Below are 26,797 nucleotides of genomic sequence, written 5' to 3'. Positions count from 1 at the left end.
GAGATATGACAGGCGTCTGCATATCAATAACATTTATGAAAAGAGATGGATTACATTAAACATGCACTAATATAAAAACATAATAGCACCCACAACACAAACTCCGAAACATGGGTCGAAGCTCGTACACACGAAAATCGTTGAACGCACAATTTGGAAGTAAATTTTTGGCAAGCTGCCAACTCTGCTTCGAAAGATACCCGTACAAATTGTACTTCAACTGTGATGCTAGATGAAGATTATGTATAATAATTCTAACTAAAGTTCCCGAATTTATAAAAAGTTGTTCATATACATAAAATTGAGAATGGAAATGGGGAATGTGTCAAAGAGACAACAACCCGACCAAATAAAAAAACAACAGCAGAAGGTCACCAACAGGTCTTCAACAGGTCTTCAATGTAGCGAGAAATTCCCGCACCCGGAGGCGTCCTTCAGCTGGCCCCTAAACAAATATATACTAGTCCAGTGATAATGAACGCCATACTTATTTCCAAATTGTACACAAGAAACTAAAATTAAAATAATACAAGACTAACAAAGGCCAGGGGCTCCTGACTTGGGACAGACGCAAACATGCGGCGGGGTTAAACATGTTTGTGAGATCTCAACCCTCCCCTATACCTCTAACCAATGTAGAAAAGTAAACGCATAACAATACGCACATTAAAATTCAGTTCAAGAGAAGTCCGAGTCTGATGTCAGAAGATGTAACCAAAGAAAATAAACAAAATGACAATAATACATAAATAACAACAGACTACTAGCAGTTAACTGACATGCCAGCTCCAGACTTAAATTAAACTGACTGAAAGATTATGATTTCATCATATGAACATCAGGCACAATCCTTCCAGTTAGGGGTTTAGTATCATACCATCATAACATATATGACCGTGCCATGCCAACAACTGTTTTTAGAATAAATGCGTTTAGTTCCGATGCAAAGACCCTATAAGTGACTCAATATTATTATATCCCTTCTTAATAAGTCTATTCAAAGGTTTTGTAAGTTTCTGAGGTGAATACTGACACCTTTGTGCTTTATAGAGAATATTTCCATAAAAAAATGGATGTGAAATACCTGAACGTATTAGAAGTCTGCATGTTTTGACTAGTTTGTGATATCGAAAACCCTGGTGTAATAATTTTTCAGTTATACATACATTTCTCTCGTTAAAATCTAAAACATTGTTACATACACGAGCGAATCGTACAAGTTGAGATGTATAAACCCCGTAAGATGGCGACAAGGGAACGTCACCAACTAAAAACGGATAAATAGGAAATGAAAAATCATCCCTTTTATCATAAATTTTAGTATTCAGCTTTCCGTTAGTGATATAGATATCAAGATCGAGAAAAGGGCAGTGGTCATTGTTAGTATTAGCTTTATTTAAAGTAAGTTCAACAGGATAAATTTCATTAATAGATATACTGAAGTCGTCATTATTGAGAGCCAAAATATCATCCAAATATCTAAAAGTATTATTAAATTTGTTTATCAGATGTTGTTTCGAAGGGTCTTTGCTTATTTTTGTCATAAATTGTAACTCATAACAATACAAAAACAGGTCCGCAATAAGTGGTGCACAGTTAGTCCCCATTGGAATTCCGATAATCTGACGATATACGGAATCCCCAAAGCGAACAAAAATGTTATCTAGTAAAAATTCAAGGGCATATATAGTATCAAAGCATGTCCAATTAACATAGTTTTTTTGTTTATTGCTACTAAAAAATGACCTAAAAGAGTTTGAACATATATATTCACATTCTGATTTTTTGAATGCCCATTTAATAAGGTGTGTGATTTTTTTCTTAATGAGAATGTGAGGCAATGTGGTATACAGGGTAGAAAAATCAATATGAGCATGCAATTTATCAAGTACTTCCATCGAGTTCTTGACACTCCAAAAGTAATTCATTCCTCTATTTTCGAAGGCCTTATTTGAACAATTTATTATCAGGTTTTTAATTGTACCAAGTGTGCTGGTAAGAAGAATAGACAATTTAGAAGTTGAACAATGGCTTGAAGACGAAATAAATCTATATTTGTAAGGGGTTTTGTGTAGCTTCGGAAGCCAATGCATAGTTGGAACTTTCATTGTATTTGGCTCTGCTTGTAAAGCAGTGGCTAAAATTTAATGTTTGTTACAGATTTCGTTTTCTGAAAATGGAGTCAGTTGGAATGTTGGTGAATTGGTGATTTCCTTTTTCAGAACCTCAATGTAAAATTTACGTCAAACAATAATAATATTATTAGCAGCTTTATCGGGCGGGACAAAAACAAATTCCTTGGCTAGTTCTTTTAGTCTATGTTTGGTACGTGTTTGATACATGTTTGATACATGTATTTCCAGAAACAATCACTGGAAATGACTCATCAACGTACCAGGTATATTAAAATATGTTAAAAGGCGGGTGTAACTAGTGAACCAGGAAGGTATAGCGGACTTCAGCGCTCACTGTATTTTAGGGGTTACCAACTCGTTGGTTTTTCTTTGGTGTACATATGTTTTGTGGACTTTCGTTTGTCTTTCTTCTGTTCTCCTTTTTTTTCGACTTAAAGTTTTGGTTGTTCTTTCTATCGTCTCCATTTTTATACGAAAGCTTTATTTTTAGAAAGGAATATGGAGTAATAAAATATTAGCTTGGTACCTTTGATAACTATTCACTGTCATATCGTTCAAAGGGCAAATGAATCATATCTAACGGTTCGTTAGCTCACCAAAATACCATCCCCACCTTATACATACTAAATGGATTAAGTAGCATATAGTAACATAATCGTTATGAATACCACGGAAATTTTTGTGTGTAGAACGGTTTAGTCCTATCCTGTTTTTCTAAGTAAAGAGATAAATGTATACTTATACATGTATCATTTCCCCTTACTGACTTAGTAAAATGCTTTATCAACATTTTTTATATTTACTTAAAGATCTTGCGTTGGGATATAATTATATATATTAATTACAATGGCATCCATGACTGCAGCTACCCCCATACCCCTAGTAAATCATAATAAAGAAGATATATGTGTATATATATGAATCACTGTTTGAAATTTAAGTTTAATAAATAAAGAAAACATAATACCATGATAGTTCTGTTTATTTCATATGCGAACTAGAACTGGTTTTGTTACTGGTACATGTATTTCAAATCAATAACTTATAGTCATCCACCCAAAACCCCCACCCCAACACAAACAGAAATGTCGATGTCCCCTTTTTCGGTACTTATATGTCCATCGTCATAATTTATGGAACGTCAAAAAAAATCTGTGACATAACTTAGTCCCGAAGATTTTATATTGTAATGAGTAAATTGATTGATCGAGTGTTGCTTGCTTAACGTTCATGATGAATAGATAATATAGGAATAAGGAAATGTAGTTTAATTTCTAATGAGGCAATTATTCGCAATAGAATAAATAACGAGGATGCAAACAAGACAGCCGTGGTGTAGTGGTTAGCGCATCGGACTACTAACACAAAGGTTCCTGGTTCGATTCACGTTTGGGATGAAAATTTCAGGAACTCAATTTTCGGCTCTCCCTTGACACCATTTGCGAGTATGGTCTTGAGGAAACGATGATAGTTCGTCGGACGGGGACGATAAATGGCTGACCCGTGTTTAGAGAGAGCCATATTTCTTGCACGTTAAAGACACCCTTGTAGATTTCGAAAAAGAGTAGGCTAATGCCGCTACAAGGCAGTACTCGCACCCGCAAAGTGGAAAGGGATTGATATAAGTTGCAAAACTTGTTTCCCAATCCACTATAAATAAATATGTTTAAAACTAAAATAAAACTAAACAATTTACAACGATATGCCACCACACACACAACCGTCAATAGTAAGCAAAGCCCATGCAGAAGATAAAGCTTTCAATGAAGGACTTATGTAAAGCAATTATAGACACCTTTGAAAATGCCTGATTCAAGAATTCTAATGTGTTTGGTGTTACATAGCACATTTGACGTATGAAAAGCATTGAGTGCGTGTTATGTAGTTTAATTGAAAAGCCACGATAACGCTTACATTTTGGATCCTTAAATCCTGATATCAAACTTACTAAAAATTTGTAAAAAGAGATCTTTTGGGTGATAACACCAGATGCTTGGAGATATTCAGAGATGTGCATCAATCACATTTATACAATAGTAAGTTTCTTTAACAACGACGATGATGGGTCAAATTATTTTTGGCATCAAATTTAAAAAAGAAAATGTGGTATGATTGCTCATGAGACAACTCTCAGCTAGAGACCAAAATGACAGAAATTAACATAGGTCACCGTACTGTCTTCAACAATGAACAAAGCCCTTACCGCATAGTCAGCTATAACAGGCACCGAAATGACAATGTAAAACAATTCAAACGAGAAAACTAACGGTCCAATTTATGTAAAATTTTCCATATTAAGAAAATACAACATAAGTGTACGTAAACTGCCATATTAAATAAATGTGTTACAGTTTGCAGCAGTGACATCATCATTGATATTTCCGTACTATCAAACGCGATCAAACTACTGCATTCTATACATTTAACATGCATATTGTATATCGAGTTACATACATATTAAATGTTTCTTAGTTTGTGAACTTTACGTTAATAAGCATTTTTAGACCTTCATGCAGACGTCTCAGAGAACACTCCTTCCGCTATGGCTATGAAAAGATTGCAAAGCGAATTAGTTGAGGATTTAAACGATTTCAAACCAAAGGTGGTCGGAAATACATCTAATAAAAAGTTCACAAAATGATTATTAAGCATTTAAACCAATGTTTCCAAGTTATTTCATACTTGTTGTGAAGTTTTGGTAATGCCGAAAAATAACAATATTTTAGAAAAAAAAATGTGAAAAATTGCCATGATAATTGGAGACTTGCATACATTTAAGTCGTACAGTAACATTATATTTCTGAGCTTTTATGGACAGCAATTCTGTCAGATATTTATATATATATAGACACACAACCTTGAATGTTATGGCCAGACAGATATAAATTATATTTTGCATTATAAAATGGATTTCTGAATGATAACACATCATATTATATATCATGCGTCACACTTATTGTCTGTCTATTCTTTTTATTAGAAAAATCAATCTTGGCTTAAATGAGAAAGACAAATTTGTGTCTTACTATTTTTAGCAATTTTGGCACATATCCTATATTGTTGTAGATTTTACGCATTTTTTTCAATGCTGGCTAGTCTCAATTCTTACCAAAATAAAATACAGTCAGACTTATAGTTTGATCTTATGTTAACGTTGAACTGTTACACCACTGTCACAGGTTAGGAGAGATGGGACCCCTCTAACATGTATGACCCCTTAATATTCTGTATGCATGTGCCTGTCTAAAGTAAGGAGTATGTAGTAATTCAGTGGTTGTCGTTTGTTGCTGTGCTGCATATTTGTTTTTGTACATTAATTATGCAGTTCGTTTTCTCGTTTGAATTGTTAAAAATTACATTTGTGATTTGGGGGCCTTTTCTTCTTCTTCTATGTTACAGAAAACTATCAACAAACTGAAGTTGAATTTCCAGCATAGCTAACTATGCAATATGAGCGTTGTGCATTGTTGAAGACTAAACTGTTACCTAAAGCTGTTAGTTTCCGTGTCATTTGGTCTCTGGTAAAGTATTGTCTCATTGGAAATCATACCACATCTTCTTTTTTATATTAACAAATATCAAATAACAATTAAAAAAAATATCAAAATACAGAAATACATTATTTATAACAACTGTACGTCAACAAATCGCAGACATTTGAAAAAACTATTTCAGATTGTTACTTGATCATTTTATTCTATTTAAATGTTCCTTATTTATAGAGATCTCAGGCATCCGAAACAAATCAAACACTTGACTATGTATTTGCTCCTATTCCTCTAACTATTCGGCATCTATAATAGTAGAGACTGTTTGACTCGGAGTCGTAATAGTGTGCGCGGGTAAGGTGTGTAGCTTTAAAAGCACATTTCTCCCCATAGATTATTCATATTTATATAACATGATCTACTCTTATTTTTATCTACATGTAATATTTGCCACTGGAGTTCCGTAATGATGTGGCATTATTGCTAAAGAGACAACTCTCCACAAAATACCGAATGACACATAAATAAACAACTAAGTTCAGCGTACGGCCTGCAAGAACGAGCATATTCCATACTGCATAGAAAGGTATAAAAAGTCCTGTAATCACAAATGTAAAAGAATTCAAACGAAATGGCTGAAACCTGTGTTTCACATACTTCTGCATTAATTAATCGTGCCCTCAGCACAAACATTAATAAAAATTTCAACCTTCCACATACACAGTTTGTTCAGTTTTGTTTTACATATGTTTTTTCAGTAATCTTTGACAGCCTATTATCAAAATTTACTAATATTATCAACAATTGATATTCCTCTAAAATCAAATGGGTCCTGTTAGGGATCACAACTTATGTCACGGATTGATATAACTAGATAATAACTGTCCCTATAAGATAGTCTTTCTATTTTTTTAAGAGGCTCTTGTATGTTTTATGATGTTGTTTTATCAAATATGAGTATGTTTTATCAAAGAAAAGGTGAGAATTAAATAAAATATTGTATTGTCTTGTCATATATCACAATGGATTATAGTTCGTGATGACTGTCTGTTCTTATCAGCGTATTTCTGTTAGACCGGAATAACCTAAATAAGCGTTTATAACTAGACACCAAAACCCCAAAAAATATAAAATTTTGATAATAAACAAAAGTCTTACCGTCATTTTTAAATATCAAAAGTAAAAGGTTCACAACAAGCACTAGACTTTTCATCTCCTTTTTCTATTATTTTTTCCTTTTTATTTCCATTGTTTCATTCACAATTTATACACCTTACATCATTGTAGCATAATAAGTGTAATTAGTTTACTAAAATCCTTGTTTGTATAATTAGTCAAAGTACGAAATTATAAAGCTGCTTCCGTTTAAATTAGGTACTTTCCACTATCAAGAGGTTGGAGTCTTGACCTGTTTAGCATGTTAAAGGTCTAAGAGAACACGAAATGCATAAAATTACCAATCGGATGTCATTTATTTATTTCCACTTTAAACTTAAGTATGAAATGCAACACGTCAGAAAATATAAATAATTTTTCACTTTATGAATTGATTTTGTGTTAGGTATAACATATGTCTCCAAAGTAATTTGAATAACAAGAATAAGTAAATATTGAATTTGATCACAACGATTGACTCAGACATTAGTATCTATTAGTCTTTTTTATTGTTCGATACTTTAGTTTAAATACTAATTGGCTAAAATTAACTAAATGAATTATAAGTGCGCTGACCATCAACGATAAAAAAAAACTATGGACAGGATTTCCTCAAACGTCATTGAGCATACACAATTTGGCTTTCCTTTTTTATAGTTACTTGTCACGTTTGTTTACCCCCCCCCCCCCTCCTTTTTGCACATGCAAGTTATTTATTGTCGGAGCGTATCTGATGAAGGTAACAGAAGTGTCACTTGCCTTGCAATATCAAAATAAATAAAATTGGAGACCAAGTTAACTCACATTCAAACAAAAATATTGGGGATTAAACTTTTTTCATATGAGCACTAGTCAACTTAAGGAATCTTATAAAATACAATAAGGAACTTTTCATCATGAATCTTTTGTTAGTTGTTGGAGAAAACCGTATTGTTTTTTATTGAAAAAAGGGACAAACTCATTGCTGGTATACTACAAGGAAGCAACCACTGACAATTAGATAGATATTCTGCTGGCAATTAAGCACGAGACATATATTATATCATAGCAAAGACACACTCTTTATTTGAACGACCGGTTCCTTTAGTTATATCCTAGCAAAGGCAAATTATTTATTTAAACGATCAGTTCCTTTGGAGAAATCCGTCTGCACCTAAATTTCGTCATTATGGGGTCACAACTCATTCTTGCCAAATGCTATCCCTTAGCAGCCGCGCTTATTCATGTAATGTGTTTATCAATTTCATGAATTGTAAAACGTCTTTAACAAAAACAGAAAGAAAAAAACATTTATGCAACTGTTTAGCTAAATGAAAAAAATAGATAAATGAAAACTAAAATAACATTGTTGCAGATAAGATTATCTTTTGTAATAATATGTTCTTTTTATCAATAATTAATTGTATTGTTGCAGATAATTACAAGCCGATGTTACTTTTCAATCTTCATTGTGATTCATACATGTAATACATTGACCTGCGTATGTAAGGACAAGGTGTTACGTTTGGATAATAAGCAAAACATTCATATAATGACTGATAAATGGATCAGAGGTATTCATCGATAAAGTATCGGGAAAGGAGGAGTAAAAACTGTATACTATTTATATGTATAGTTCCAAATAAATAACATATTAACATTACAATTACAGAGTGAGAACAACTGAAAGTAAATGTGTTTAAGAGTATTACAGCCTATTGCATTGAAAGTGTAGGTAAAGGTAGACTCTTTGGTTGCTTGTATGCTAGCTGAACCGTGAAGTCATTATTAGGTGAGGTATACTACCCTCCGATCGAAGTTGTCTATTCATACAGACAGATATATTGGTTATATGTCGGACTAGTCTACTCTTAAAGAAGGATGGTTTAATAATGACTTCACGACTCAGCTCGCAAGCAAGCTAACTAACGATATTACCATTGCCTACACGCTCAATGCAATCAGCTGTTAAATGTTCTGTATACATAATATAACTAGCGACATAACCGAATGAAACGCAAAGACGGGTTTGTACTGAACACGATCAGCACGACGGGTGCTAGATGTGGAACAGGGTATGCATACCCTTCACGAATATTATTTTGAGATGTGGGGGAATTATAGTTGATCAGTTTTAAGTTTTTGTATTTATTGTTTTGTGAATTGGTATTTTTCGTTTTGTGTCGCCAAGATTTTGCCGGTCATTTCTTGGTTTGAGAGTGTGCTCTCGCTTGTATCTTCCGACTCTTTCATAAAGAAGGAAATAAGATCAAAATTTACAAATTACGACAAACGCACTCTAATCTTTCTGAATCAATTTCCATTCATTGTTTCCGTATTTTGCCAATCGGGTTGTCAGGTTGTTTTGGCTTATGTGTTTGAATATCTTTTTGGCATCGTTTGCTATTTTTTGGGCTCTATTTATTATATATACAAAACATGAAATAATCAAATTGAACAAGAGATTGCTGATCTTGTGTCTTTTTTTGTTGTTTTCAGGAGCATATTTAGGAGACTGAACACTTAAAAAAAATGTGATAATGAAAATGAGAAAACAGTAGGTATATAACACGTTTTCAAGAAAATGATTACACCTTCGGAAGCTAGGAACTTTTTTTTATCTTTCCAAAAGAGTACAAATTTTAAATAGACATAATTGTGATATAATAACTTTTGACAAAAATAATTGCTTTCCGGCACATCTCATTCTAAATACAAGGAGCCTTAACTTTGCATCATTTGAGTTGTATCGTCAGTTTTGGTACAATATCACAATTTCACAATATTTCTTAACAGCTGTTAGCAAAGTTTAACTTACCAGTTTCTGCCTTAACAATCAAATCAATATTGAATTTGAATTTGGACATATTTTGTTACTGAAAAAACTGGAACGTAGGTACTCTATTAAATGAAGATATCTGTTTTACCTTAGATTAAGGCTTGATTAAGGCTTTTGAAACAGATCAATTTAATAGTCAAAATGCGACCTTTTAGATATTTTTTATAAAGTTGAATTGCACGGAAATATTTTGCCAAAAGTGACATGTATCCTTTTTAAAATATTCTTGTATAAAAAACGAATATTCTTTATTTAGAAAAAAAACATGCCCCCACTTGTTAATTGATAAATATCGGGCCTTATTATTCTCAACTATTTTGTATTATAGAAATACTTTTTTATGAAATCATATTTTGTTCAGTGATATAGTATGAAATGTGACAGCAGTGTATACATATATGATATTTAATGTTCTTAATATAGTATGCATGAAAAGTATAAATCATGTGCTTGACCGGCTTCATAAATATCAAGTTATACAAGTTGACATTAGTCAATGAGAAAATCTGTCGCCAATCTTCATTTTTTACTATTCATTGGTAAAAACAAATTGTGAAAGGTGGAATCCTTTAAAATCTATTTACACAAGATCGTACAAATGGTATGGTTTTGATAAAAAGAATGAAATATGCATTTTTCCTGTGAACGAACTTGATCCACCAAAAAAAAAAGATATATTGAAAACAACAAAAAAATCAAACATCGACTTTCAAATCTTAAATAATTTTATTATAAAACAATAGAAAATATATACATTAAATATGGCTCACTATCAATGTTTTGAAAAGTCTGGATTTCTGCAAGAAATAAGCACTTCTATAACATTTTTGGTATAAAGATTAACAGGTTACACGCCACCAACTGAGTTTACAGCTTTGGTGATTAAAGCTTCGGGTGCATTCGCATCATATACTTTACTGTTTATACTGTCGATAGTTTGAACGAACGGTAATTCATTATATAGCGGATTGGTAAATCCAAGATTTTCGCTAGTTTTTATGAGAACAGGAGCTGATTCGACTATTTTCCCATTTTGATCACTTTCTTTTCGAATCGGGACCGACTTCACGTCTTTTCCGGTAAGTTGAATAGGTAGACCAGATATTGGTGTCCCTATCTGTTGATTGTTTCTAAAAACAGGCAAAGAACTACCTGACGGGTTCTGATTGAATTGTGGGATAGCTTGGTTTGGTGATTGGAAAGATCCACGTACAAATGGTGTGTTTTGAGACGGTCCACCTTGTGCTAATGTTCCAAGTACAGTAAGTGTGTTGGGTTGCTGTCTAAACACAGGTGCACTTTGCCATTGATTATTAACAGGAAATTGCATGTTGTTTTGATCGATCGGCAGTGTGTTCTGCAATTGATTATTTGGCAAAATATTTTGCCATTGTGAATTTACTGCTCCACTGTTTTGCCATTGACCGTTGCCAGCTACATTATTTTGCAATAGACCGTTGCCAGCTATATTATTTTGCAATAGACTGTTGCCAGCTCCATTATTTTGCAAAAGACTGTTGCCAGCTACGTTATTTTGCCATAAACTGTTACCAGCTCCATTGTTCTGCCACTGGTTGTTCATTGGTATTGTATTTTGCCATTGAGAGTTGATTGGTACATTATCTTGCCATTGGATATTTGCTGGAACATTACTTTGCCATTGTGGATTCAGGGGCCCATTATTTGTCCACTGCGTGTTCAAACTATTTTGCCAGACCGGAACATTGTTTGGCAATGGAATGTTGTTATTGATTTGAAATTGATTATTTGGTATATATACAGGCTTTGGATTCAGATTTGCATCGAGCCAACTTCCGGTAAGTTTACCGGTCATTTGATTGACAAACTTTGGAACTTTTGGAATGTCACCTCTACTTGGTCCATTGTCCGGTTGAATTTTTGTAATGTCTGGAACTATTTTATTATTTACACATATATTTTTGTCACATCCTCTGCAAAGTACTCCATACACATTAGTATATATTTCCTTTCGACATTCGTTTGGAATATCAATCAATGGACAAACAAGAGGTGGACATATGTTTACAGGAGGATTTACCGGAAGTAAGGACCCTTCCTGTTTAATAGGTCGATGTTTCACGTGGTGCCTCCCATATCTGCGGTAGCTGTGATATTTATGACCTAAAATTGAAAAATGAAAAATAAATTTAATAAAAGTTTTTGATATAAATTTTTATATTTCAGGTGAATAAAGAGAGATATAGAGATCAACATTAACGGGTCAATTGGTCAACAAAACAAGTTAACAAGTACAGCAGTTCGTTCTCTTTTCAAGATGTTGCATTTTTCACAATTACAAAACATGACAGTGCATCTGTATTTAAGAGTGAATATATATATCATAATGGACTTGCTTGTCTATTTTGGAGCATGAGCGTTACTGATGACTGAGACATATCCAGAAAAGCGCAACAAATATATAAATGTCATTTTCATTGGTACCTTAAATTACTTATTCAAATTATTTTTAAAGAATAATTAATTTATTACTAACATGATACGAATTAACTTTAAATGTTAACTTACCATTTGCGCAATATAGAAATAAAACTCCAAATACGAATGTAAACGTTCCTGTCTTCATTGCTGTTATCGTTTCAAAATCTTTTACCAGTTGTCTTATTCTCAAAGAAATTTCCTTTTATATATTTTTTTTTCTCAATTACGCACGCTAAAACTACGTTTTTATTATATTTTACACGCGTCATTCTAATACAAGACATCTGATTGGTTGATATAATGAAGGTGTCACGTTGTATAATGGCCGAATGATGACTGTCATTTGTTTACCTTGTTAGTAACAGGATAGATGTCATTTTGACAGTTTAGTCACTAGACTTCTTGACGCAGGTTTTATGGGAAATTGCGATGTTCTTAGTACCACCTACTAGATTCATTCATCAGAACATGATGGTTATCATTATAACTTTTGATTGAATCCAACTTATTTGATACTGTGTGTGACATTGTCTTTAATAAAAGAAAATGATAAATTAAAAAATCTTTTTCATATTAATGTGAAACGAAATTCTATTTTTTTTTAAATAATGTAACGCATTAGAAAAGATGTATATTTGTTTTAATCAAAATATATGGTATACCACATTCGTTTTACGCGGCTTTTACTATCTTCCTTGGCCTCATTCATAAAATGTATAAAAGTATAATTTTTGAAACAACATTGCTGTATCAATTAAAAAATCTATTTAATGACGTGAAACGACATTCTATTAAAAAAATCTTTTTTAAATAATGTAATGTATGTAGAAATTTAATGTATATTTTTCTGAAATATATGGTATACCACATTTGTTTTGCCCGGCTTTTCCTATATCTTCCATGTATGTAGGCTTTCATAAAGAAGTATTTTCCAAACACCATTTTACAGGGTCTTAAATATGTATTCTTGACATTTTAAGTACATTTTTCTCTATACTGTATTTCTTTTTTATCTCTTTTTTCTCCCTTCACTAAAAAAGAATGCTACACTCATCATGAAAATGAAAATATCAGGCTAAATGTTTTATCATTGAACGGCCAGATCCGATATACATTTTTTTTTTTTACAGTTTTGTTGTGTCGATACTTGGGGGTGTTTTGTATCGTGCTATACTTGATAACTTTTTGCCGCTGGACCTTAAATATAATGGACACAAATTCAGGCTATATCTTTATTCTTGCTATCAAGTGACCAAGTGAACATCATGAACATTTAATTACAATTGTACATACATTATGAATTAACGATATCAAAAATAAAAGAAACATACATGCATATAAAGAACCTTAAATATAAATTCTGCATATTCCAAAATCATCTTTTAACAAGGGAACTAACTCTCATCTTTACATTCTTAAATATATATATGAAATTAGAGTTAACACTCAATTTGGATAGTCCCTGACTATTTGTCAAACTAAATACTTTATTATAAACCTTTAACAATGAACATTGTAAAATTGTATATCTCAATCTCATATATAATCTTCACATTTCAAGCTCAAATTGAACTGGCAGTATATTTTATTTCTTATAAAAATAAATAACTTATATTATAAAATGCATGATCCGAATTGAAAGACATAATTAATTAAGGACTTTCGAGCAATATATATTTACTTATATCTTTGCATTCTTAAGTAATAAACATTATTTTACAGTCCTAGTATCCCGTTGATATAAACATTTTCTCTTGTTGATCAAACCTAATTATTTTCGCCTTCCCAAGACTTACTGCTTATTGTTCAGTTTCCTGACTATCTTAGAGTTGAACTTATCTATAAATATCATTTTAAATATTCCTTTGGTTCTTATTATTTCTAAAATTGTTTTCTTCAAACGAGTATCGTTCTAAACAATATCAAATTATGTCCCTTTAATATTATAAAATAAAACCAATAGCTGCAAACATGTAATCTTTACGGAACTTATTATATGCTTAAATTCTTGATTGAATTACCTAATATTCAACAAACCTATAAACTTTACAAATTATATAAATATACTTATCGTAACTGAAAAGGTTCTTTTACTTTAATTTGATTTAACAAAATAAATCCATTAAGAGTTAAATTATTATTCTTAATTAATTGTTAACACTTATACTTTACATACCTTAAATATAATGGACACAAATTCAGGCTATATCTTTATTCTTGCTATCAAGTGACCAAGTGAAGTTTATTATCAAAATTTATCCCTTAAAACCTTTTTTCCACGTGGTCACTCAAAGATCAACCTAAATTTGTTTGTCCAATCACAAGATAATTTATTCCTCAATTTAAAATTAATTTGAGTTACTCCTCCCTAAAACCTATTATACAATAGACGATTATTTTTTTATAAAATAATCGCTTTGCCTTCGGCGGGACGCTATCCCTATTGATAATGATTTATTGTCTAAAATGTGCCCCTTTTCATAATTATTAAAGCTTAATTTATTTCAGGGGGATTAACATGTCACAATCTTTTTGATAATGTTTTCTATAATTTCCTGTTACATAACATTGCGTTGTAACTTGGTTTAAAACTTTTTAAATCAATTTTATTATGTTTCTCTTAAAATATGAACCTCTTTATTTAATTGTAAATTTAACAAGTCTTTGTTCTATCTATTGAATATACTTTCATTTATTAAATATTCTTCTATTCTATTTTGAACGAATATTTTCTACGTCACAAATACCCTGTCGGACAAAAAAAACTTTGGTCCCTCAAAGTTAACTGTATGCTAAATAAAATAACATAAAATTACTCATTGTTACTGTTTCTATATATAAAAAAAATTACACCAATAACATATATACATGCACATCAATTTTCATCTATTCTACATTTGTAACCTGGATTCATTTTCACTCATGGTTTTTTTTATTTGTTTTACCCATGATTGAATCAATTGTTCTGATGGATGAACACCATCCACCAGTTTTGCATATGCATATCTTTTCTTTGATCCAGTAGATTTGTGTACATATGCTTGTATTAATGGAGTTGCCAATTCAGATGTTTTATTGTGGCTTATAATATATATATTTATCTGATGAACAGCCCAATTTAAGTTGTCTTGCATTTTCATATAGTTTTCTGTATGAAGAAGGAATTTTGTTTTATTTATATAAAGTCTATGGTAGTTCCATTTTTCAATATTCATTGTTGTAATTGGAACATAAATGATATAGCAATTTATTTTACTTAACCTTTCTGTAATAAATTCTAAGGCATGTTTAATTTCAATGACTTTGTCACTTTTTTTGTCAAAATATACTTCTTCATATGTTTTCTTGTAGTCTTTGTCTTTAACACACATGTCAGGAATTCCTGCCATAATGTAAACTAATTTCTTTTCTTTTATATTTTTCAATTTTTGAAATGCTATTTCACAAAGATCAAAAAGTTTGGCACCTGGTTTAACAAAAAAATCTTTGCATTTAATATGTTGTTTGATTCCACGTCCTCTACTGGATGAAAAGAAGTAACTATGGTTAAATATCTATAACAAAATAATACAACATATGATTAATATTCAAACATAATGTAACATATATATGATCATACATTTTCACAAATAAAACACATTTACATTTTTGTTAATAAGTAAAAACAGAATACGAGATAATTTTTGTATAAAGGTAACAAGGTCGCGCAATATACGGAAAAATACATTATATTCGGTTATTTCTTGTAACAATATCCATGAATTATATCTACACAGTTGGTTTCTCCACACGAAATAATGATGTTATTGAATCCTATCCTTCTATGTTGAACGTATAACACATGACATCTTGTAGTTGCTTTAGTATTCTTCAATATTCACATATATTTCATTTCTTCGAATTCCTCCGTTTTTCTCATTTCCACTAATGTTAATGTCATTTATAATCCGGTGCCATTTTTCACAATCCTAACCTTACTATATATTATTTATATGATGACAAGATAGAAAATATTCATGTTCAGGCAATTGTCAACAAAACTCAAGGCTCGTTTATGATTTTGTACATATTATTGTGTTTTAATAAAATATAAACAAAAAATGGTTGTTTTAAAATTTGTTTTAAGCGTAAAGCTTCCCAGAAAGAAATTTTAATACTTTTAGGACCTACTATAGATTTTTGTGTCAAAGTATTTGTTATGATAAAATCTTCCCAATTAATATGTAAACTAGGTCTAAAAATTCCAGAAACACTGAGACTTTCAACTTCTGGTGGCATTGAAAAAGTCCAATATGATGGACATAGTGGTAGCTTGCAAAGGGGAAGAGTTAAGCAGTTTGAACCTGTGGTTATCTCTAATGATATAAATGTGTGTTGAGAACTTTTTTTCTTTTTGTATAATACAAGAAAAACCACAATGACAATCAAAATACCAATTATGGCCACCAAAATATGATTAAATTTTAGTTCATTAAAAAAATTTGATGAAATTGGGTTTGATGTTGTTGTTTGAATGTTTTTATAAATAAATGATGGTGCTGTCATAGCTTTTACATGGCAAGATCCTTGAAGTATTATTATTGCTGTTGTTAGGTTTTTTATTTTAAAGAATGCCCATATAGCAAAAATAAATGATATGGATGCTAGTACTGTTCCTATCATGCCTAAAATACCATTTAAATCAGGCCAACTATCTTTAACATTTATGATTCCTTCTAGCAGTGGCTCTGCCAAATTATGGAAAACCATGCCTTCTTTCTTTGTAGCTTCAGCCATCTTTGTAAGGCTTAAATGATTTCTTCTATCATTTGACAAAAATGTTGAAAAAGAATGATTATACATTTTAAAGTTTGGAATTGCAATATTTGGTAATGTACTAAATGTAGAATTAGGTTGAATATCTTTTAATTGTTTAGCATCAAAAAATTGTTGTAATAAAGCAAGATTTATTGGATATATAGTAGTTATATTATTTGATCTTTTACAATTTGTAAATGATGGTGGAATATATAAGTTTTTAGTTAAAATAGAACATCTGCATGGGATTTGAATTATACAAAAATCACAACCTTGTTTTATTATTTGTTTTCCATTACAATCCATATTTAACTGTGGGGTTTTATATATTACTACAGATGATTGTGTTAATGCAACAATTTTTGGTTTTATTACATCATGTAAAAATCTGAAGTCACACAATTGGTTTACCTTCTCTTTTTGGTTATTATATATTGATATTAAACATGAGTTTATACTAGTTGAAAATGATTTTGTAAACTGACAATGAAAATTATCATTATATTTGGTACATTTTTCTACTTCTTGGTCTGACAATGTTATATAATATTGTTTATCTTTTGTAATAGCTATATATTTAGGGGTATTTAACAATTGTGTAGCATGAGTTGTTGAATTATGTGGAAATGGCAAAGACGTTACTTTATACAAGTCAAATTTTGACATTTTATATGCTAATGGTATGTTTAACATCACAAATATATCAGATTTATGTTTTGAAAATACAAAATTTTTGGTATCATAATAAAAATTTTGACTAGTTTGCGAAATATAAAATCCTGGGTATTTTGTGTTTAATACCTGTTGTATCCTGTTTAGTGTGCTGGTTATAGTTGAAGGTTTTATTAGTAAGGGAGACAATTTTCCCTGTACTAAATCAAAAATTCCCAATTTCAATTGTTCCAGTTGCTGATTAATTTTTGAAGATAAAGAAAATGATTCTATTATCTTTGCTTGAAGATGCAGAAATAAATTTTCTGCTTCTCTGACATTGTCTAATACAGATTTTTGCATCATATTAATTTCATTATGATTGTCTGATATTTGCGTAACTAGGTTTGAAATTCTTTTATCCACAGAAGCCATATATGAAGATTCATGCTGATCATGTTGAGCCATTGTATTTGTTAACTTTAATGTTCTAGTAGTTAGGGCATTTATGTGCCTTGCTAATAGGTTTACATCATCCATAGTTGCTGTATTGAATAGAGTTTTTGATAATTGCCCCACGAAAGATAAGATTGCTCTTTTAGATTTTCTTCTACCTTTGACTAGTGTTGGTTTGTTGGTTGGTATTAATTCTTTTATCACATTTACGGTTTCATTTAAATTAACCACATTTTGCTTTTGCAACAAATCTAGTTGTACAATCATTTCATTGTATCTTTTGCATATTTGCTTTTGTTTACATTGCTGAATTTCTACACTTCCTCTCTTTATTGGCATTTTAATTTGAAAGGTATGTTTCCAGACATCTTTTCCAAAATGAATTCTACCTTGTTTTTCAAATATAATGCCATAATTAAGTTTAAGAATTTGTTTATGAGTAGACTTTGCTTCACTTAACTGAATGAAAGCTGTTAACATGATGAATATCCAAAACAAAATGGCAATTGGGCTGATCAAAGCAGACACCTGTCTTTTTATCTACAACGAGAGAATTTTTGTCTGTTAGATCCAAGATATACACATTAGAAATCGTACGTTTTTCTTATGTATAAGCACTAATTTATCTTTTTAGTTTTACCTAAATTGATTTATTCTCATGATTCTAACAAAGAAAGTTCAAATATTGTTTTAGTTTTGATAATTTTAGTTTTGTTTGCCGTAATGAAATTTATCATGTATTTGGTCACTCTACAAATCATACTTTTTTTTTTTATTATTATTTCACATTATTTCCCTCAATATTTTACTATGCGCATAGTTTTGGGGTAAGATTTTCTTATTTTCCTTTAATAGTTTTTCCATTTCTCCTTATCAAATTTCATTTCGCTTGACTATATAGGATTAATTTTTATTTCCTCCTAATTTTTATAGCTAAAGCTTAATATTTGATTTTTATTCTATATTTTTCTCATTTAATCTTTATGTTTTTGATTTTGAAAACATGTCATATGTTTTCTTTTTCTTATTTTTCCATCTTTGGTATGTTTATTGTGAAAGTCAACCAACAAACCTTCACCAATGTCTTTTTCAGGTATCCAGGTTGTTTTTTTATATCCAACCCATTTGACCCTGTAAAAATTTTGCCCATTTTGTCTTTTCTTTGCTACTAGCTTTTCAGCTTCAAATTGATTATCATCATTTAATTCATCATTCTCATTCTGATTATCATTTTCTTGAACATTATCATTATCATTTTCTTGAACATCATTGTTATCATTTTCTTGAATATTTTCTTCATTATTTTGTTGTCCGTCATGTGTATTGTCAGTCTGTTGTTCGTCTACTTGTCTATCTACTTGGGGTTGCCTATGGTCCCTAGGATCCACATATATTTTTATTCTATTTGCATGGATTCTTGACTTTATCAATTTATGATCACTTAACCTTCTTAACTTATAAGTGTTTTCATTGGCATGGTTAATATAAAAAGGACCTACCCATTTTTCATGGAGTTTAGGCGCTGACCCTTTAGGTACTTTCATGCATTGCATCAAAACTCTGTCACCTACTTGAAATTTTGGTTTTGCTGCCTTTTTGTCATAGTATGTCTTAGTTTTCTCCTGACTTTTACTTACATTATTCTTGGCAATTGTTTGGACTGCTTTTAAGTGTTCTATAAGATCATTAATATGTTCTTTCACTGACCTACCTATGTTTTCTTTCGGTTTAACTGAGATATCAAATGGTATGTTCATTTCCTTACCAAAAACCATATGAAATGGGGAGTATCCTGTTGACTCTGTGTTTGGTGACATCCGTAAAGCCATCATAACACTTGGAATTAGCTCTGGCCAATTTATTTGGTCTTTAGTACAATATGTACGCAAGGTCTGAGCTATTGTACTATTCATCCTTTCACATGTTGTATTTGATTGTGGGTGATATGAACTTGTTGTGTGACGTGTAACATGGAAAAGTTCACATAAAGCTTGTATTAGCTTTGAGCAGAAATTTTGACCTCTATCAGACACCAAAGTTTTAGGACTTCCAAATCTAGTAAATACCTCTTTGTACAAAATATGAGCAATTTCCTTAGCTTCTTGTGTTCTCAGCGGAAATGCTTCAGCCCATCGTGAGAAACTGTCAACCACTAGTAATACATGTTGATACTTATCTTTACTTGTTGGAAACCCTGATAAGATATCCATGTGCCATCTTTCAAATGTTTCTGCGACTGGCAGAGGCATCAATGGTGCTGGTCGTTTATTTGTTGGTCTTTTTGCTCTCTGACATGCATCACAAGAAATGACATAGTTGTACACATTTTGATACATACCAGACCAGTAGTATTTTTGTTGTAAAGCTGCATATGTTCTACGAAAACCTTTATGACCTCCACCAGCTCTACAATCATGGTATGCTTCTAAAGCTTCTTGTCTCATGCATTTTGGAAGTACAATTTGTTCAATCATTACTTCTGATCTAGGTACTCCTTTCGTTCTAGGTAGGTATTGATGTATTAACTCACCTTCTGTGCCGAACCTGTACAGGTCTTTTTCGTATATTATACTTTTTGCCTTTTTATCATTTTGAGGTAATATACCACTTTCTAGAAAGGTTACTAAGTCTGACAATTCTGTACATTGTCTTTGTAGCTTTGCTATTTCCGACATATCATTTAATCTTACCTCATTGTCATTTTCATCATTTATGGCAGCAATACATGGTTTTTGAATTTCATATTCAAATGTAATTTCTGTTAACATACCTACATCTTCTGGTTCCTTTGTTTCTAAGCCTAGTACCTCGACTTGATTACTATCTACCTTTTCAGGGGTGGGTGGGTAGGGTATTCTTGAGATTGCATCTGCATTTTTGTTATTTTTACCTTCTTTGAAGATTATATCAAAAGTAAAATTCTGCAACTCTAGTGCCCATCTTCCTAATTTTGCATTTGTATCTTTAACCTTATTTAACCATAATAAAGCTTTGTGGTCAGTGAAAACAGTGAATTTGTCATGGGATAAATAGACCCTATTGTGTTTAATTCCTTCTAACACAGCCAAACATTCTTTTTCACTAACAGTCCATTTCTTTTCTTCCTTTTTCAGGGCCCGACCACCAAAAGATATTACTCTTTCCCTATTTTGGTCATCTTTTTGACCAAGTATATACCCTATCGCTTGACCTGATGCATCTGTGGTTAGAATAAAAGGTTTTGACATGTCTGGGAATGCCAAAATTGGTGCAGATATTAACTTTGATTTTAATAATTCAAATGATTCTTGGCATTTGTCTGTCCATTTGAATTCACTTTCCTTTTGTAGTAGGGAATTTAATGGAATTGTTATTTTTGCATAGCCTTCCACAAATTTTCTGTAATAGTTACATAAGCCTAGAAATTGTCGTACCTCATGTTGGTTTTTAGGAGCTGGGTGATTTTTGACAATATGTATCTTTTCAGGATCTGTTGTAACACCTTCTTTTGTCAAAATATGACCTAAGTAGTTTACTTGTTTAACTCCAAAGTGACATTTGCTTGGTTTTAGTTTGAGGTTAGCCTTTTTAAGTCGGTCGAAAACTTGATCTAAATGATGCATGTGATCTTCTAAATTTTTACTAAATACCAAAATATCATCTATGTAAGCCAATACATTTTTCCAGTTTAAACCTTGTAGTACTTGACTTATAACTCTTGAAAAAGTAATACTGCTGTTTCTCAGACCAAATGGCATTCTTGTCCATTCATATATTCCTGAATGAGTTACAAAAGCAGCTTTTTCCCGTGAGTCTTTGTGTAGTGGGACTTGCCAATATCCCTGACAAAGATCGAGACTAGTAAATATAGTGGCTTTTGCTTCCCCAATAGCGTCGAAAACGTCATTTAAGCTTGCTAAAGGCCAGCATTCTACAGTTGTCTTAGCATTTAGCTTGCGATAGTCTATACAAAATCTAAAGGACTTATCCTTTTTCTGACAAAGCACAACTGGGCTGTTGTACGGGGAAGTGGACGGTTCAATAATTTTGTTATCTAACATTTTGTCGATTTGCTTTTCTATTTCAGCTTTAACCTTGGGCGTTGCTCTGTATGGGGGTACTCTAATAGGAATGTTGTCAGTAGTTTCAATTTTATGTTCCCCTATATTACATTTCCCCAGTTCAGACAAGTCAGCTGCAAACACATCTCTATTTACATTTAAAAATTTCAAAAATTTTTGTTTCTGATCATTTGTCATATCTGATGAGTCAAGGTCAAAATCTATTTTACTTTTAGATCTTTTACTTTTTTCCTTTTTCACTTTTGAACTATTTATATTTGCTACACATTCGTTTTTTTGTTTTTCACTTTTATCATCAGACAAGCTTTGAATACTATCTTCAACCACTGGCATCACATTTGCTATTATGCTAAATTTAGGTATTGTGACTGCCATATCAGTAGGGTTAATAATTTGAAATTTTGAACCCGATTTAGAAACTTTTACTAAACAAGAGGCTCCTATCAGTTCATATTTGTTAAGTAAAGGTAGTGGTTCTAATAACACTACATCATTCAAAAAAATATCTGAAATTTTTACTGAAACATTTGCCATACTATTAGCAGGTACTTTAAATCTTTTAGCCGTTCTTGCTTTTCCAGATTTTGTACTAAGGAGGGAAACTTGTAGTGACCCTTCATGTATATACAATGTACGGGAGGGATAATGGATATTACATTTATTTTGTAATAAAAATTCATCACCTAAAATTACAGGATATTGTAGATCTTGAACTACATGAAATCTATGTTTAATGACAAGTCCTTGAAATTTAAGTGGGAGCGTAACTTTACCCAATACTTTATGTTCTTCACCTCCTACTCCATAAATATTCATAAAATTTGTTCTCTCAAGTTCTATTTTACTATTACTTAACTTATTTATCAAGTTTTCTGAGACACATGAGATAGAGGCACCTGTATCAACAAGTCCTATTGTTTTAACATCATAAACTTCTATTGAAATTTTATTTTTATCCATAGGGGTAATTAAGTTAACTCTTGGAGACTTGCCACTATGCCCACTTTTAGACAGCCGCCTAAAAATAGGCTCGCGTCCCTAGTGCCTAATAATTTCGCCTCTTATGTTTCTGATACTATGACATTGCCTTGAGTAATGTCCAATTCTTTCACATTTATAACATTTTTTATCACTTGCATCGCAAGTTTCCCTTTTGCCTGAACATGACATATTGCCACATGCTGTGCATGTGTTGGTTTTATTATATGAGTTCCAGCTGGCATTTGAATTGTAAGCTGGTCTAGCTTGTTGATAAGTTGAATTCTTTTGAAAATTTCTTTGACCATTAAAGTTTCTGCCAGGCGCTCTATTATTTTGCCAATTTGGCTTGTTTTGATAATTTTGATTGGCCTTGCCAAAGTTGGCCTTCAGTTCTTGATTTTCAATATTTAAATTTTCTACCTTGTCAGATAATAATTTAATTGTATCACTTAATGATTTAAAGTCATTTTGTGAAATGGCATTGATTGAAATTTGTTGACTGATGTTTGATGCTAAGCATTTTTCTGCAATGACTGCGGCTTCTCTTAATTCGGCCATGTTTTTCGGATTTTGCTGTATAATGGATTGTTGTAGGGCCTGTTTAAACCCTTTTCTTGCTATTTTTAGAACTAAGCATTCTGGGATGCGTTGACTTGTAGCTTTAAGAGTAAGTCGGTCTAAAAATTCATGTACACTTTCATTTGTTGCTTGTGTTGTTAGAATATCTTCATCATCTGATGTTGTAAATCTTACTTCTAGAAGTTTTATAATTGATGCTAGATTTGTTTTTGCTGAATCTGGCAAACTTTGAAACCAAATTTTTGCTGAACCAGTTAGATAGAATGTTAACGCATTTATGGCGTTTTTGTCTGTTAGGTTTTGTAGTTTAGTCCATGATGAAAATTGGGAAATCCATGATGAAGGTTTTGAAGATCCGTCATATATTGACGGTTGAAGGAGTGCTGTTGCATTAAATATAAAAGGTTGTACCTGTGGATTTTGTTGTGCTTGGTCCTGTTGTTGCATGGTTGTATGTTGTACTATTCCTTGTGTGTCACTTTCTGGATGTATTTCCACTGTAGTAACTTGAGTTGTACCAGTTGTTGTGTTGTCACTATTATTAGTTGTTGTAGTTCCAGTTGTACCAGTTGTTGAAATTCCACTTGTACTAGTTGTTGAAATTCCACTTGTACCAGCTGTTGTTCCAACACTTTCTGTTCTACGTTGAGTTGGTTCAGTTGTTATGATTCTTTCTGTTGCTTGCTGGTCTCCTTCTGTGGTTTTGTTGGTCGACCGCAAGTTTCTGTTTAGGGGGGTGCTTGGCATTTCTAAATTTTAGGTACCGTTCTTTCCTCTCTCCTCCACCAAATCTGTTGTGTCGATACTTGGGGGTGTTTTGTATCGTGCTATACTTGATAACTTTTTGCCGCTGGACCTTAAATATAATGGACACAAATTCAGGCTATATCTTTATTCTTGCTATCAAGTGACCAAGTGAACATCATGAACATTTAATTACAATTGTACATACATTATGAATTAACGATATCAAAAATAAAAGAAACATACATGCATATAAAGAACCTTAAATATAAATTCTGCATATTCCAAAATCATCTTTTAACAAGGGAACTAACTCTCATCTTTACATTCTTAAATATATATATGAAATTAGAGTTAACACTCAATTTGGATAGTCCCTGACTATTTGTCAAACTAAATACTTTATTATAAACCTTTAACAATGAACATTGTAAAATTGTATATCTCAATCTCATATATAATCTTCACATTTCAAGCTCAAATTGAACTGGCAGTATATTTTATTTCTTATAAAAATAAATAACTTATATTATAAAATGCATGATCCGAATTGAAAGACATAATTAATTAAGGACTTTCGAGCAATATATATTTACTTATATCTTTGCATTCTTAAGTAATAAACATTATTTTACAGTCCTAGTATCCCGTTGATATAAACATTTTCTCTTGTTGATCAAACCTAATTATTTTCGCCTTCCCAAGACTTACTGCTTATTGTTCAGTTTCCTGACTATCTTAGAGTTGAACTTATCTATAAATATCATTTTAAATATTCCTTTGGTTCTTATTATTTCTAAAATTGTTTTCTTCAAACGAGTATCGTTCTAAACAATATCAAATTATGTCCCTTTAATATTATAAAATAAAACCAATAGCTGCAAACATGTAATCTTTACGGAACTTATTATATGCTTAAATTCTTGATTGAATTACCTAATATTCAACAAACCTATAAACTTTACAAATTATATAAATATACTTATCGTAACTGAAAAGGTTCTTTTACTTTAATTTGATTTAACAAAATAAATCCATTAAGAGTTAAATTATTATTCTTAATTAATTGTTAACACTTATACTTTACATACCTTAAATATAATGGACACAAATTCAGGCTATATCTTTATTCTTGCTATCAAGTGACCAAGTGAAGTTTATTATCAAAATTTATCCCTTAAAACCTTTTTTCCACGTGGTCACTCAAAGATCAACCTAAATTTGTTTGTCCAATCACAAGATAATTTATTCCTCAATTTAAAATTAATTTGAGTTACTCCTCCCTAAAACCTATTATACAATAGACGATTATTTTTTTATAAAATAATCGCTTTGCCTTCGGCGGGACGCTATCCCTATTGATAATGATTTATTGTCTAAAATGTGCCCCTTTTCATAATTATTAAAGCTTAATTTATTTCAGGGGGATTAACATGTCACAATCTTTTTGATAATGTTTTCTATAATTTCCTGTTACATAACATTGCGTTGTAACTTGGTTTAAAACTTTTTAAATCAATTTTATTATGTTTCTCTTAAAATATGAACCTCTTTATTTAATTGTAAATTTAACAAGTCTTTGTTCTATCTATTGAATATACTTTCATTTATTAAATATTCTTCTATTCTATTTTGAACGAATATTTTCTACGTCACAGTTTTCTAAAAAAGTTATTCAACCAAAAAAGTAGTTATAACATGAACGATCGTTTTGTGACAGAGGCAATACATATACAAAATTGTGCACATGTTATTAACAAAATAAATGAAAATTATAGGTACTATTTATCAGAAATTTGTTAAACATTGGACTACTTATTTATCTTTTATTTATGTTGCAATTCTTACTTCAACATAGGAAGATGTGATGTGAGTGCCAATGAGACAACTCTCCATCCAAATAGCAATTCATAAAAGTAAACCATTACTTGTCAATGTACGGCCTTCAACACGGAGCCTTGGCTCACACCGAACAACAAGCTGTAAAGGCCCCCAAAACTACTAGTGTAAAACCATTCAAAAGGGAAAACCAACGGTCTAATTTACTGTTTATTTATCTCATATTATGCACTATAAAACAAGATCCGTATTCGAGCGATTAGTGATCGATTAGTACTTGATTAAGTAGGTGATTAACAACATTAAATTTACGTTAAAGAATCATCATCATTTATTTTCCTGATTTTTTTCGGCTAAGTATGGACACCTGAGAACAACAACATTTGTCATTTCACAAGTATTTCGTTATGTATGTTTTGAAAGAATTGTAAACAGTGTAATATATGTCAATAAACCTTGATTGATCTCATCAATGAAGTAATACACAATTTGACCACAGGCGATTCCATATATTAACATGTGAAAAAAAAGCGGGAATATTCATTGACTCGGAAATGAATTGATCATCATATACATCTGGTGTTATGTTGTTTGGAGAGAAGACACAGAATAAATGATGATTTCTTTATAGAA

The 26,797-nt window shown here is 31.4% G+C and overlaps 4 protein-coding genes across 4 annotated transcripts in view; all 4 read right to left on the bottom strand.

Moving 5' to 3' along the window:
* Positions 1-9,624, bottom strand: part of LOC134684652 (mucin-3B-like) — a 62,355-nt gene extending 52,731 nt beyond the window's left edge. The window contains exon 1 of the mRNA XM_063543957.1: positions 9,576-9,624. Within this exon, the coding sequence (XP_063400027.1) occupies positions 9,576-9,624 (49 nt within the window). The remainder of the gene's footprint in view (positions 1-9,575) is intronic.
* Positions 9,625-10,303: 679 nt separating this feature from the next.
* LOC134682969 (uncharacterized) lies at positions 10,304-12,281 on the bottom strand. Its single transcript, XM_063541931.1, has 2 exons — positions 12,144-12,281; positions 10,304-11,738 (listed from the first exon to the last, which is right to left on the bottom strand). Exons 1-2 carry the CDS (start codon positions 12,199-12,201, stop codon positions 10,444-10,446), a joined length of 1,353 nt encoding a protein of 450 aa, XP_063398001.1. The 5' UTR covers positions 12,202-12,281; the 3' UTR covers positions 10,304-10,443.
* A 911-nt stretch (positions 12,282-13,192) lies between these two features.
* Positions 13,193-25,975, bottom strand: LOC134682968 (uncharacterized). The gene is made up of 2 exons (XM_063541930.1): positions 23,993-25,975; positions 13,193-15,610 (listed from the first exon to the last, which is right to left on the bottom strand). Exons 1-2 carry the CDS (start codon positions 24,326-24,328, stop codon positions 14,948-14,950), a joined length of 999 nt encoding a protein of 332 aa, XP_063398000.1. The 5' UTR covers positions 24,329-25,975; the 3' UTR covers positions 13,193-14,947.
* LOC134682967 (uncharacterized) lies at positions 16,083-18,697 on the bottom strand. Its single transcript, XM_063541929.1, has one exon. It carries the CDS (start codon positions 18,438-18,440, stop codon positions 16,098-16,100), a length of 2,343 nt encoding a protein of 780 aa, XP_063397999.1. The 5' UTR covers positions 18,441-18,697; the 3' UTR covers positions 16,083-16,097.
* Positions 25,976-26,797: the final 822 nt, after the last annotated feature.

The sequence above is a fragment of the Mytilus trossulus genome, chromosome 9 (genome assembly GCF_036588685.1).
Source record: "Mytilus trossulus isolate FHL-02 chromosome 9, PNRI_Mtr1.1.1.hap1, whole genome shotgun sequence".
Taxonomy (NCBI): Eukaryota; Metazoa; Mollusca; class Bivalvia; order Mytilida; family Mytilidae; genus Mytilus; species Mytilus trossulus.
Note: the sequence above shows the minus strand (reverse complement) of the source record. Positions and strands in the feature narration are given on the sequence as shown.